This window comes from Lipophrys pholis, assembly GCF_963383615.2.
Source record: "Lipophrys pholis genome assembly, chromosome: 18".
Taxonomy (NCBI): Eukaryota; Metazoa; Chordata; class Actinopteri; order Blenniiformes; family Blenniidae; genus Lipophrys; species Lipophrys pholis.
The window spans coordinates 16,219,823-16,233,648 of record NC_137646.1 but is presented as its reverse complement, the minus strand read 5'-3'; the positions used below and the strand labels follow the sequence as shown (position 1 = coordinate 16,233,648).

At 42.2% G+C, this 13,826-nt stretch overlaps 1 protein-coding gene across 1 annotated transcript in view; it reads right to left on the bottom strand.

The window, feature by feature from the left end:
• Positions 1–2,568: 2,568 nt before the first annotated feature.
• nwd2 (NACHT and WD repeat domain containing 2) overlaps positions 2,569–13,826 on the bottom strand; it is a gene marked incomplete at both ends in the record, with an annotated part of 53,092 nt that continues 41,834 nt past the window's right edge. Inside the window, 3 exons of the mRNA XM_080485825.1 lie at positions 2,569–6,468; positions 10,769–11,358; positions 13,457–13,607. Coding sequence (XP_080341951.1) covers positions 2,569–6,468; positions 10,769–11,358; positions 13,457–13,607 — 4,641 coding nt within the window. The remainder of the gene's footprint in view (positions 6,469–10,768; positions 11,359–13,456; positions 13,608–13,826) is intronic.

The following is a 13,826-nucleotide window of genomic DNA, read 5'->3' as shown; positions in this document are numbered from 1 at the left end:
AGTTAAACAACTCTGTAACAAAATGTAAGTACAACATTTATGAAAATATAAATCTCTAAACAGGTAAGTCAGTCCTGACGATACAAAGAATACCATAGAAACATTCATTACCAGTGTGTCAACTATGAGTTGCAAACATGTAAGTTATTAAAAGTCATTCAAGTTACTTAACATACAATAATACCATTTACTGGCTTCCATATGGACACATTCAAATATAACTCTTAAACTGGCATTCCAATATATTTTAGAAGAGGACTCTTTTTAAACTTTTTAGCAAAGATAGCACATTTTCTCTATCATAAATCACAATCAAACACTGAGACAATTTGGTAACAATATAATTACAGTACAAGCCTCAAAAACAAATGAGACGGTCAACAAAATATAACACAAACTGTAATTGGGACTTTGGCAATTACATAATATAATAATAATCTTCCTTTTTGTTTTGAGAACTCTTGAGTTTCGAGGGAAATAAAGCATTTTAAAGCTCAGTGCTGCTACCCAGTTTGAAATTATCCAAGGGCTTATATTTCAAAAGGTGAAAACAAGGAAACCTAAAATAAGATGCAATAGCCCTTCATAAAGTATATGTCCGAGTGAAATTTGTGTTGATTTTTTTTTTTTCTCACATGCCTACCAAATGATAAGCTCAAATCTGTATAACACAAATTAAATTCTGGGTTATTACATGCATGCTTTACGAAAATCTATCACTGCACCTGCAAGGCTACAACCTCACAGCCTCCTAAGTGTTCCTTTAGATTGTCAGCAGATCTTGAGAGCTTTAATTTCAGCCTGTCAAAATGTCAGCCGAGTCGTTTTCCTCCGGCTCAAACGAGGGTCAAAATGATCGGGGGCTTGTGAAATGAGAGAGAATTTCAAAACCCGCTGTGGTATATCACCTTCTGTAAAGCTGTGAAGAAACTCTACTGGAGAAATTCAAAGTGTGACTGTGTTGAGGTGAAAAAAAAAAAAGCTGGGAAAAAAGTGACAAAGAATTCAAAATAGAAGCAGAAAGTGCACGTACATGTAGAAAAGTACATTTAAAAATGCAACTTCTGCTTTTAGTCTGTGCTCAGATGTTACAAAAGCAACCTAATCTAAATATATATATATTTTTTCCCTCTCACACATTCGCTGTTTTTCATTGTTTTTCAAAGGTTGACAAACAACCGCAGGCTTTGAAATTATTTAAAAATGTCGAGACCCTCTTGATATTTTTTTTAGCCACGAAGATTTCCGAATTGCTCATCTTTGAAGTTGGTTGTTAAGAGGACAGCACCTTCATTTTTTCATTTAACTTTAAATTTTTTTTCCTGTTGCTGCCAGGTTTATAGTAGAGAGACTGGAGCTTTTCAAGTGTGTCACCTGTAGCCTGCAAGTACCTGGATGGCCTTTGTGTTTCTGTAAGCAAACCCAATACCTCTTTTGAAGACAAATCTAGATCACTTCAAACTATTTATACAATGTTTCATATAAATAAGTCCAATAAGTTCTCACAAACCACTTATAAAGTGCTTACACCTACAGTCTAAACTTCTAAATATAGTCACATGGCCGAGTTGTTTCAGCGGAACACTCGGCGAATCACTCTGTCCTTTTATACTGGAACATTTGAACACACTAAACCTAAAGCAAGTACACTGGTTAAGGCGTGAATGTGTATGGTGCTATGCTACACTGTATGCTCAATAGGGGTGTATCCCATAAAACGAACAGCACACATATTGATGCCACCGCAGGTAAGTTCGCATCAGACTCACGTAAACTGTTCCGACAAATTCCTACAGCTATCATTACAAAGAGCAATGCCATCGACCTGTCGGGTTGTTGACTGGATTTCGAACTCCACACTGATCACTTGAGATTTTACGTCAATGCAAGTATCGTGTACCGGTGCGTATACTGTGTTTACAAAGTCCCTGCATTTTCATAAATCTTGTAATCTGCACATAAATAACATTTAAAATTCCAGGCACTCACTTTGATTGCATTAAGCACAACATAACATTTTTAAGGAGTTGCACAAATTGCAGCAGCCAAAAAGAGATATGTACATATGTTCATAGTTCTTTCTTTTTTGTACAGTACGGCCTGATGTTCATACAAACATAAATATATTCTTTTAAGACTAACATTATGGCTTGATGTGCACAACGTAAATAAATATAGGGTACAATGAAAGTGGCAAAAATTACTGGAATGGCTTTGAAAAATGCTTGACCGAGACATTTGAATAATAACTTTGTTCTTCAAATGCAAAAAGGACACATAATGGCAACCTAATACTCACAGAAATTACATTTTTCTTCTTTTCAAAAACAGTATTCTTTTTTTCTAACAGTCTTCATGTGTAAAACAAAGAGTATCACAAGTTGGAAGTAAGTAATACATAACTTGAGTGCAGCGTTTTAATGGTCGGCCCGTTAACTACCCAGAGGGCTGACATCTGCAGCTGAATCACGTGGCTGTAAACAAGAATCAACTGCAACCCCAGAGATTCAAAGCTTCGTCCCGTCTCCGCACTCCCTTTCCACCAACCCCCCTCCGCCGATTGTTCACCTATGACTGCAGCAGTTCAGTCTTTTTTGTAGGCGTTGTTGACTCACCTTCTCCAGAGTCTGAAACATTGATAGGGCTGTCCCTTGAGAAGACCTCCGTCGACTCCCTCCAAGTGCAGTCGGCAACACTTTTAAAGGAATGGTTTCCGCATTTGGGTCGCACTTTCTGTGAGGCATTGTTGACAATCTGTCGGCTGTTGGACGTGGCTATCTTGATCTTCAGGGCGGCATCCACTCGATCTACAACAGTGTATGTGCCAATGCTGCCATCCTCAAAGCCAATGATGATGTTCAGTGCTCGCTGGGAGAGAGACAGGAAGGTGGGGGTCTTGTAAAGTGAGCATGTTCCAATGCTCTTACCATCCGCAAGGCGCATCACGATCAGATTGGACACTACACCGGCGTCGTCATCTTCATCACAGTTCCGGAAACAGACATAGACAAGATAACGTCCGTCTCTTGATAATTTCTGACGCCAGATTATGCCTGCAGCGTGGACAAGCCTCAGCTTCCCACTGTGAAGGTCTAGGACATTAATATTCTCATCGCCTTTTGAGACAATTCCTAATTTCCCATTGGGTGAGATCTGGAAGTCCTCAAGATTTTTCAGAAAGTTGGTTGGCAGTTGCACTCGCCTGCACACTGACTCATCTGCAACACTCCAGATAAAGACAGTCTCTGTGGACGTGATGAAGACGACACAGTCTGGACAGTCAGGAATGAGCTTGAAGTTGACGATGGTAATGCCGTCATCACAGACAAATTTCTTTGATACACTCCCTGACCACAGGCTGACAGCAAGGAGCTTGTTTTTGGATGTTCCCACCAAGAAAGTGTTTGCTGTGGTGATGAGTGCATTTTGGAGAGTGACTAAGATGTTGCACACTTTGTGCCCGGTGGCCAGCCTCCACACTCTAGAGGCATTCTGCTCACAGAGGGACACCACAAACTGGTCATTGTGGGTGATTAGCAGCTGTGATATTCTTTGTCCATTGATGCGAAAGATGTTTTCTCCTGTCGCAGTTTGCCAGATGTATTGGCTGGACTTGTCGTCTGAAGTCACCATGAGATCCCCTGAGGAGGTGAGGACACAGTTCTCTACTATGCCCTCGTGCTTGAAGACGGTCTCAATGAAGCCAGTGCCAAAGTTCCACTTGTGGACGGCTTCTGAGCCGTCCATGGTAAACACATAGTCCTCTCTGCCAGACAGCTGCAAGGTTTGGATCTTCTTGCCTGTTTTGTCAATGTTGGACATGGCGGTGATGATATCGATGTCCCAAACAGAAAGAACTCCACTGCTGGCGACAGATAGTAGCAGGTTGTGATGGACTGATTTAATGAGTTTAACGATAGCACCTGAGATCTCAATCAGGCTAGCCATGCACTGTCCACTGTCCCTTCTCCAGACAAAGATGGAGGAGGTGTTCTCCATGGAGGCCACAATGCTTTGTCCATTTTTGGAGAGAACAGCAGCAACAAAGCGCTCGGTGCGTTTTGCTTTGAACTTCTCTACCATTTTCCAGACTTTTGTGTCCAGAACTTCGATACTCCTTGCTTTGCAAAGGAGAATGGCGCGCTGGTCTTCAGAGAGCTCAATGCCCACCACTTCACTGTCATCCCCTCTGCAATCATAGTCCTCCATCAGCCTTGGGTTGGTGATCTCTTTGGTGTTCCATACTGACAAACTCCCTTCATTGTCAATCATCACCATTTGGTGGAGGGTGTCCAGAACAAGGATGGACTTGACAAACCCACCAGAGAACTCAGATGTCACTGTGGCCAGTTTGTCTCCATTTCCCAGATGAAAGATGGATGCAGTATTAAGGTACTGGCCACAGAAGGCATACATTCCATCAGGCGAGCACTGGACACAAGTCACTTCATACCAGCAATGAAACTGGTATAGAGGCCAGCCGTAGAGGAGGTCAATAACATTGACATCTTTGCTGGCCTCAAGCCAAGCCAAAGCATGATGGGTGGACAAAGTGAAACCATTGATAAAGGCAACCCCACCGGTGATGCCAGCATGCTTGGACCCCTTTATTTCAACCTCAGATAAAAGGCAAGACTTGTGATTATCATAGATGAGCAGTGTATTTTTGGTTGTTGCAACGACCAGATACTTTTCATCAGAAGTAAGCCTGATTCCCAGCACAACCGATTTAGCCGTGTCGATCTGCCGAAGAAGCTGTCTGCTCTCCACGTCCCAGGTGCTGACAGATCCGTCTTCTAGTGCTACGAGGACTATATTTGGGGCTAAAGTGGGCAAGATCTCCACAATCTGCATGTAGCTGGCGCAAAGAGGAAGCCGTTCTGGACTGTAGGTCACATCCATTGAGGAGTGGAGAGGCACAATAGAGCAGTATTTTGGGCCATCTTTGTCACACTCGAGGAGGAGGTGTCTGAGCTTTGGAAGGGAGGTGACGACTGGCAGAAGCCTCTGCTGCAGCTCCGCAGACAACGATGCTGGGTTCTTCAGCACTTTCACCTTGATGCTACGGAGCGTGGTGGCAAGAAACTTCAGCTCTTTTTCCTGACTATAGCTGTAAGCCACGTCAATGTCTGATAAAGCCTTGTCAAACTGGCCAATCTTGATCATTGTGTATAGCCAGCTGAAGTTCATGATGACCCCAAACATGAGATCATCAGTGCGCCCACTCCTGGTGAGGTGGTACACCAGCTCCGTCATCTTTCTGTGATTGACAAAGAAAATATCAGGCTCCAACAGGTTGCACTGGAACACCCAAGGCTGTTCAGGGGTTTGTCTGTCATAGGAGTACTTATCAGAAGATGGCTTTTCATGAGTCTGCTGCTGATGAGGGTTTTTGTGATGGGAAATGTTCAGGGAAGTGAAGTGATTGTTGTCATATGTAAAGATCTTCTTTCTGCCACCTGACCATGCCCCGAGGAAATACTCTGCTAATAGGCTGTGCATTTGGTGGACATCCTCTTCGTTGCTGAGATACAATTTCTGGGCTATGAGATGGAGGTGCCTGTTGGCCCAGACCATCAAGGTGACGTTTCGCACCTGTCGTTCTACCAGATAGCCTTCGAGCTCTTCCTTGAGCTTTGCAACTAGGTCATAGGAGATCCTCAGAGGGTTTTTGAGGTAAGTTGCGACAATTACATCGCCAAGAACTATGTTATCAAGAGACAAGATATCTTCAAGTTCAACCTCAGTCAGTCCAGCCTTGGCCATGGTGATGTACCCTAACGCTCTGAAGACAAATCTCTGGCCCAACTTGTTCTCCACAGAGTAGAAGAGTTGCTCTATGCTTTCATGCACAGTAGAGCAGAGTGATCTGTCATCTACATCTTTGTGAGACCTCCAGTGAACTACTTCTCTGTAGATAAGGTTTACAAACATTGGCAATGTACACTTGGCAAGCGCCTCATTGACATAGATCTGTTGGCCTGAGGTGACCTTTCTCTTCACCCCCAGCAGCTGCTGTTTTAAGGTTTGGCTGCAGACCTTGCGGTCTCTCTGAATTAATTCCACGTAATACCCCTCATCGTGGATGAGCTGACGGAGCTTCTGCAAAATGCCGTGTTTGTTGGGCAACGTTGATACTACAATGCGAACTGTCCGAGGCAGGTGTATGGGGAGCCACCACAGCTTGCGAGCTTCATCAGCCTCTGAGAGCTGCTCAAGAGCATCCAGGACGATGATCAGAGGCCTGTGGAACGATGATTCCCCAAGGAGGTTGATAAGGAGCTCCCTCATCTCCTGAATCTTGTTAGGCAAAAAGTGAATCAGGCAGCGGTAGTTTATTGCAATCTGTTCACAGATGCTCTGGAGAAGGGTTCGAAGGTCTGTGGAGAGCTGGCTGGAGCCGATAAAACGAACGATGACCACTGGGTCAGATTCAGGCCCCATCTCTTTCTGCAGCCATGTGTAGGCCTGAAACACAGCAATGAGAAGGCATGGTTAGAGTTCATGCATTTCAAACTGAAAATTTCTTGAAGTAATACATACATGCAAAGTAAATACAATCGTCATTTCATAATGTTTGAGGACGATGGACTTGTATTTCTCTTAATCTGGTCACAGGACAAGAGTCTAACCAGAATCCTGACATTGAAAGTTGGGGCTTTAATACAATCCTAACCAGTTAACCAGTGGCAATATACCAAATTTGACTTTCATTAGATGCACAAACATGCATACAATTTACTGATGTTAATTATTAAATGTTCTTGAATAATCTCAAAGTCCTGAATGCAGATTCTTCAATTCTTTTACTTTAGCGTGAGATTTACTCTGTGAATGAGAACAACTCTAATTTTGAGTGTACCCTGACCTTATAATATCATTCATGAATACATTAAAAGGCTCAGCAGAGATTTCGGGAAGTGTTAAGATGTTATTTGACACTTCTAGGGCAACAGAGATGACGCTTACTCCGTACGAGGCGTTGACTGTTTGAGAGTGGGAGAGTAAAAAGAGAGAATCAGAGTATTCACAAGTTCAGAGAGATTTTACATGGGTGTTTCAGTCTGTTTGCCAGAAATGATGGCAGCAATTACATTTATAAAACTGAATATGAAAGGGCATGCATCTGTTAAAAAAATATATATAAACTTTCCATCATCCAACACGATTTTAACAAACTGCTGCATGTAATATCAATACTTTTTGATATTATTTGGTATTATTTAATCCCTTAGAAACCTTTGAGATCATGGTTGGGATCATAAAGTGACAAATGTCTCTGACTATTTAAATCCCCCATGAATGAAAGTCCACATATCTTTAATTAAAACCATTCTCACAAATAGTGAATGGCAGCCATTTTCATGTCCCCAAATTCGGCAGAGTCCCTCAAGACTCATTTCTGCATTAGCAATATTCTCTAACTGTGCTAAATCAGCCTTTGCACAATTAGGAAACCATTACAAACCTGTGTATATTGTGCCAATACAGTCGCTTGAACTTAACCATCGCCACATCATTTTTTTTTTTAATTCTTAATGTGCAATTGTGTTTGATTTGGCTGATGATGTGAAAAGCTGTTTTATGTGTTTATACACACTCACAAAACTGCATTGATGCCTGGGGATAGAAGTCAAATGCGGTGGGCTGCTGAGATTTTAAAACTACAATTAAAAAGAACATAAAAAGTTCCTTGACATTTTATTAAAGCAAAAGCAAAACTTCTGAGAGGAAGGTGTGAAGTTTATTCTAACAGCGGTGTGGGCACACTGAGAGACAAAATTGACAACCTCACTCACTTTTAAAAGGACATCAAAGTGTGAGCTTTAGTCTGCAGATGTGATTGTACATCTGCCATCACTGATTAAATGCAAAACGGTCAACTCTTGCACGATAGTAACACAAAGCGCCTGAAAGTGTAAAAATGAATACTAGCCATTAGTAATGGCATCTCCCATTCAATTACTTTGTTTTACCAACACAAATCCATTTCAAGATAACTTGTTCAAACATATAAAGCTCTGGGTGGCCTGGCATCCATTTACATTTCTCAGTTACTTCAAATACACACCCCAACAGGTAGCTAAGGTTTTCAAATCAGGACATTTAAGAGTCGTTTTTTATCACACTATCGTCTTGCACTAATCTCCACTGTCTTTATCTTATGATTGCTAAGTACTATCTATATCTGTATAAAATGCTCTATCAAATAAAAAAAAAAATATAAATTCTTACTCTGATATTGCCATTATCCTCCCCAAATCAAGGTTTTCTAAGTTATAAGTCCTAGCAGTTCCAAATATCTGAGCTGAATTAAAAAAAATACTGTGGTTGGTCCGTGTTGATTTCACGCTGCAAACAAACTAAAGCTCAGGCCCACGTGAGGAGGAAAAAAGACTCATATAATCTACCAGATCAGAGCTCCGAGATGAAGACAGAAATGCTGCGGGGTTCAAATGAGTCAAACCAAACAGGCCAGGTGTGAATCACACCTTCTGGATGTGAGGAGTGGTCCCAGAGCAATTCTGCTTTTATTCTGCACAGCTTTAATCACAAATCCCACAAAGGACTTTAAGCTACTATTTTTTGTTTGAACTCTGTGTACATAGTAAACGCCTGGAGGCAAATACACAGGACAATATTGTAGGTAAAACATAAGTCAAAAAGAACTCGTATAATCTGTGATCAGACTTAAATACTTAATCATGAATTTGTATTCTGCAGATGTAATTTCAGACACAGATCCTTCCCTCCAATCTTTTTACTAAATGATGAGGTGAACTACTTCATCGGAGCTGTTTATCATTACAGTCTGCTGTGGCAAGGAGCTAATACCAAAACCAAGCACTCAACTAGCCCCAAGGGTTGAATTTTAATGTACTGGAGAATTAATAGACTCTGAAATTATTACTTTTGTTATCTGTTCCGATTAACATTGCGGTCTAATTTATTATTATGCAGCAGCCTCTCTGCTGCGCTCTGTGTTCTGCCTGAGCTCCTTCACCAAACTCCACTGACGTGCGGCGAGGTCAGAGCGGAGAGGCCGCCGTGGAGACAGGAGGTCAGCACACAGTGGAGCGGAGAGGACGTAACAGAGGCACCCAGATAGGATAACTGATGGGAATCATTCAAAGTCCAAATTAACTGTGTTTATATTCTCAACATTTTTGGAAGTGAATGTGATGTTTATTAAATTTAACGAAGATGAATTAAATAGCTGCAGTGTTGTGGAGCCCAACAGGGTATGAGGGTAGCAGGTTATTCATTTGGGGACCAAACAAACTGACCTCCACTTTTGGTTTATTGATTTATTTTTTAACATGTAAAAAAAGAAATATAGAAAAACAAACAATAAAAACATCTAAATAAATGAAACAAATTGGTGCGCTCTTTTGTAGTTGATAGTGTGAGTTTCGCTTTCAATCCCTGTGGAAGGTGGGTGGACTTCGTCTCACATGAGATCCAAATAGTCAAGCAAACCGGTTATAGGTTGTGTGGATCTCTCTCCCAGAAAACAATTCTGGTTAGTTCTTCAAGATGTTTGTTCTGATCGACCTCCCTCACCACCTGCTGAAGGTCCTTCATGTTCTCCAGGATCTCTGATCCAGAGAAATCAATCAGCAGGGAGATTTTTTTCTGTCAAAATTAACTGCCTAATGATGAAAGTACTAGGAAGTATGATAATAAAAATATTGGACCAATTTTTTTTACTTTCACTTCTGTCAGAATTGAAAATGGCTGTTTTTGCTATACGCATGACGATAAAGACTGAACCGTAGAGAAAACCCATGGAATACAATGTTTGGAACATGGGCAACTAGCAGCTTTGTAATAAATCAGATTCAGAGTAAAATTCCATCTCACATCTGGGGTCTTATTTTAGAGAAATGTCAAAGAACAGAAACAGCCAAAGGAAATGTCCTTTAAGAAGATACTTTCTTGTTTCTGCACTATGGAAATCTATAATTTTACAATCTTTGAATGAAGTTTCTAACTCTTGCATAAGTGAGAAATGTGTGCACTTTTGACACATCTGACATTTTATTGTTGCTAATCTGAAGCTAGACCTTTAAAATCAACACGTCACTCGCTTTATATCAAGATTCGCTTTTGAATTTTTCGCTGTCCCCTGGGGATCCTTCCTGATTATTCACTGTTCTATTTGCTTTGTGTCACGTATGAATGAAACGTGTCATGGAAGAAAAATGTGACGGTTTGTCCAAAGGTTGGACAGCAGCGGTGGATGTGTGGCTATCTGCAGTGTGATCTTGGCTATAGTGCGATCTTAATGTCGCCGGGCAGCCAGATGGCACACACAATGCCAGAGAGTGAACGGAGCACTGGGTACACGTGCAGAGACATTAAGACACACACAAGCACAGACACTTTGGTACCCGTGGGTCTCCTCAGAAATCAGTGTTGGGCAAACTTTCTGGATTTCACCGGTAAATAGGAAAATGTTTTAAAAAGTAATGTGTGCACACACATACACGCACACATTTGCATGGCTTCACAGGACATTAGCGACATGTGTGCATGGCAGTGGACCATGTCTTTGCAGACACACACAGATGGTCAAGCGAGCGTTTGATGAGGTGAACAGTTGCACGCCCCCTCATATTCTGTTGTACAAAGATGGACACATGCTCAGTTCAGACCAACAGACAAGCGCGAGCGGTGAAAACGCAGCCAGAGCCAAATCCAGAGAGAGGCGGCCGGGAGACCCCCACGAAAGGAAGAACAATACCACGGTGGCGTTTGTCCTCACCTGTTTGGCGGCCTCTGAGAGCAGCAGGGTCTTTCCTGTGCAGGGTCCTCCGTACACCACCATCGGGCTCATCCTGCTCCCCTTCGACGGCATGAGATACTCCTGCAGGTAATCCAGCGACTCCGTCTTGTACTCGTAGAGGGCGGCGTGGGTCTTGCAGAGCGAGAGGTGCTGCAGGATCTCGTCGTACAAGGGGTCCGTCTCCGTGTCGAAGTTCTGCTGGACGGTGGCCTGGATGATGTCCACCATGTCCTCGTAGAACTGTTTGCACAGACCTTCCACGTAGTGACTCTCCACCTCCTGGGAGTAGCCCAGCTTCATGTCGCAGTGCGTGACGGAGGAGTAGACGCGGAGGTTGGACGCGGCCACCACCGTGGGGATGAATTCGTCTCGAACCTTCAGAAGGCGCTCGTAGGCTTCCTGGTTGCGCATGATTCGGTCGCCGCTGACCACGATGTCCATGTACTTGGTCATGTCGGGCAGCTTGGCGAAGCGGTCGAAGTTGGAGATCTTGCGAATGTAGCAGACACATTTCCTGAGAAAGGCTGGAGTTTGTTTCCCAAGGGCAAAGTCTAACTCGTCCTCCAAGGCTGAAATGAGAGTTAAGACACATCCTTCACTATTTTAGGTGAAAAACAAACAGGAAATCTATTTCTTTCATGTGCAGAACCGACAGGTATTTGAAGCTTCAAGCCACCAATTAGATTTTTTTTTTTCTCTTGAGCTTTTTTTTTATAAGAAACAAAACTGATAAAAACACATAATCTAGCACAACTGCACTGTATCACAAGCTCTCCCACAAAAGGGGCCCACTGACTGAACTGCTGCCAGCATCTCCTGTGTACTTTTGCTCACACCATAGCCACTAATTAGGTGGAGGAAGAAACAAAGTGTGAAAGGAAAAGTGGGAGTTCCAGGAGACGCCGCAACTTCCTCCATACAATGAGATTAAACACTGTTTAAAGCCCCGCATGCTCAATTAAAGTGCATAAAAACGGCAGTTTCCTGACACAATGGAGACGCATCCCCACCGTGTGCCATTATGAAACTTCAACACCAATTGCTTAATTAGCTGTATTCTGGTTTTCTCCAATTTAGAAAGGCTGAGAGCAGAGTCTGGCCAGTAAAACACAAATTTGTCACAAGATTCCATTGTGTGGTGTGGCGCTCGGGAATGTGCCCCATAAATAAAAGTCTGAGAGGAAAAAAAACCAATAGGAGATGTCTTGAAGGATTAGTTCAGCGCTGCCCAAACAATTCAGTCATAACTGGGTGATTCCCATACGGAAAGTTTTCCACAGTCTGATACAGAGCACATCAGATCAACTTTACTGAGTGAAAATATAGAAAAGGAATAACAGACTACATCAGGAGAATAGCAGCTTTGGGTGTTTGATCGTATTTGGAGAGCATCCATCCAACATGAATAACAATCATGAAATTATTCACATAGGAATTGCAAAATGAACCAAAAAAAAGCAGAAAATTATAAAAAAAACAAACAAACAAAAAAAAGTTAAGTCTGTGCCAGGGCCACATGCCAACTACTGTACACAGAAGGCATTTGGACGCAATAGGAGCAATTCACTCATTCATCAATGAACTAGAAAAGCAAGATAACCTTTTAATTTAATGTTTTGTACATTAGTAACTCGCATGTCTGGTTAAACATATATAAGTCTAATCAATAACAAAGTGACAGAGTGACCCCCCCCCCCCCCCCCCACACCCACCCCTGTCACTGTACTATTCCTTTGAGAGAGCGCACATTCACTTCGGTCCTGACATGGCTACATGTGTCTCTGGCAGATAACTGCGAAGTAAAAAATGTGATCAATCCATCACTGTCGAGGCCGAGACGACATCCTGATTACATCTCAGCTCTTGTTATCAATTCAGGTGCGAGGCGATGCTTTACACCCTGTAACAGTGTCGCTCATTACAAATATGATCGCTGCTGTGCGCCGTGCGTCTGGCTCTACAATCGATCGTCGGTGTGAAACTCAGCATCAGATCTATTCCTTCATCAGGCATGTGCAATATTGCAGCCTGTCCGGGGCGTGCACTGCTTTCATCCATATTCAGCTGGGACGGTCTCTCGCAACCAGCAAATCGTGGCTGAATGGATAGAAAATGGACATAAGTGTTATGATATCATGACTTGAATAATAAAAGATGCTATTTTTTTTCATTTTGCATGTGAGGAAAAAGTGAAAGAAAAGATTTTATAAGATATTTCAAGAATTTTTCCATCGATTTCGTAACATTTCCACTTTTTACCATCACAGCAATGTAGTTTAAGGTTGATTTTGTAGGTAAAGTAGCAAATTCCTCTCTTAATTTTTGATTTCGCTGCAGCAATCAATGCTTAAAAGTAATGATTTTTATCAGTGATGTATGTGGAGATTGAAATTTTGATCATAAATTATGAGAAACGTATTGAATATATGATCAAATCCGGAGAATAATCTCACAAAACTCAAGCAGAAAGTGTTCAATTCTATTCAAACAAAAATCAGTTCTTCAACTTGAAGCTGAACAATCACTTCAGAGAGCACCAGTACAGACGAGAAAGGTTAAAAAATATGCCATGGTCCAGTGGACATGTTCCTACTTGAAAACGTGTTTTTAAGAGATCTGTCAGAAAAAAAAGATGAAAAAGGGAGAACAAGTCGAGCCGAGACTAACCAGAGCAGAGGAATTTCTTGGCCTGAGCGGCCTTCATGGTCCCCTTCTCTTGGAGCTGCAGCACCGCCGTCCGGAAGATCCTCTTGATCTCCTCAGACACGTTCCTCCAGGCCTTGTCGTTCTTGGTCTTGGCTGCACTGCTTGACTCCATCTGAGCAGAATAGAAGGGGGTGGGGGGGCAGAGAGAACTTTGTGGTTCATGTACTGAGTGATGCCGCTCATGCTTGTGTGAAGACTGCGGATATGAGTGCTGACATAGGAGATTTTGCAGTTCCAATACGTCTGTTACACTTACAAAGAGTCCTCTCAATAGATGTGGTGTAAGTCTTGATGAAATATTGATGAGTTTTACTCCAGATATTGCTGGGAA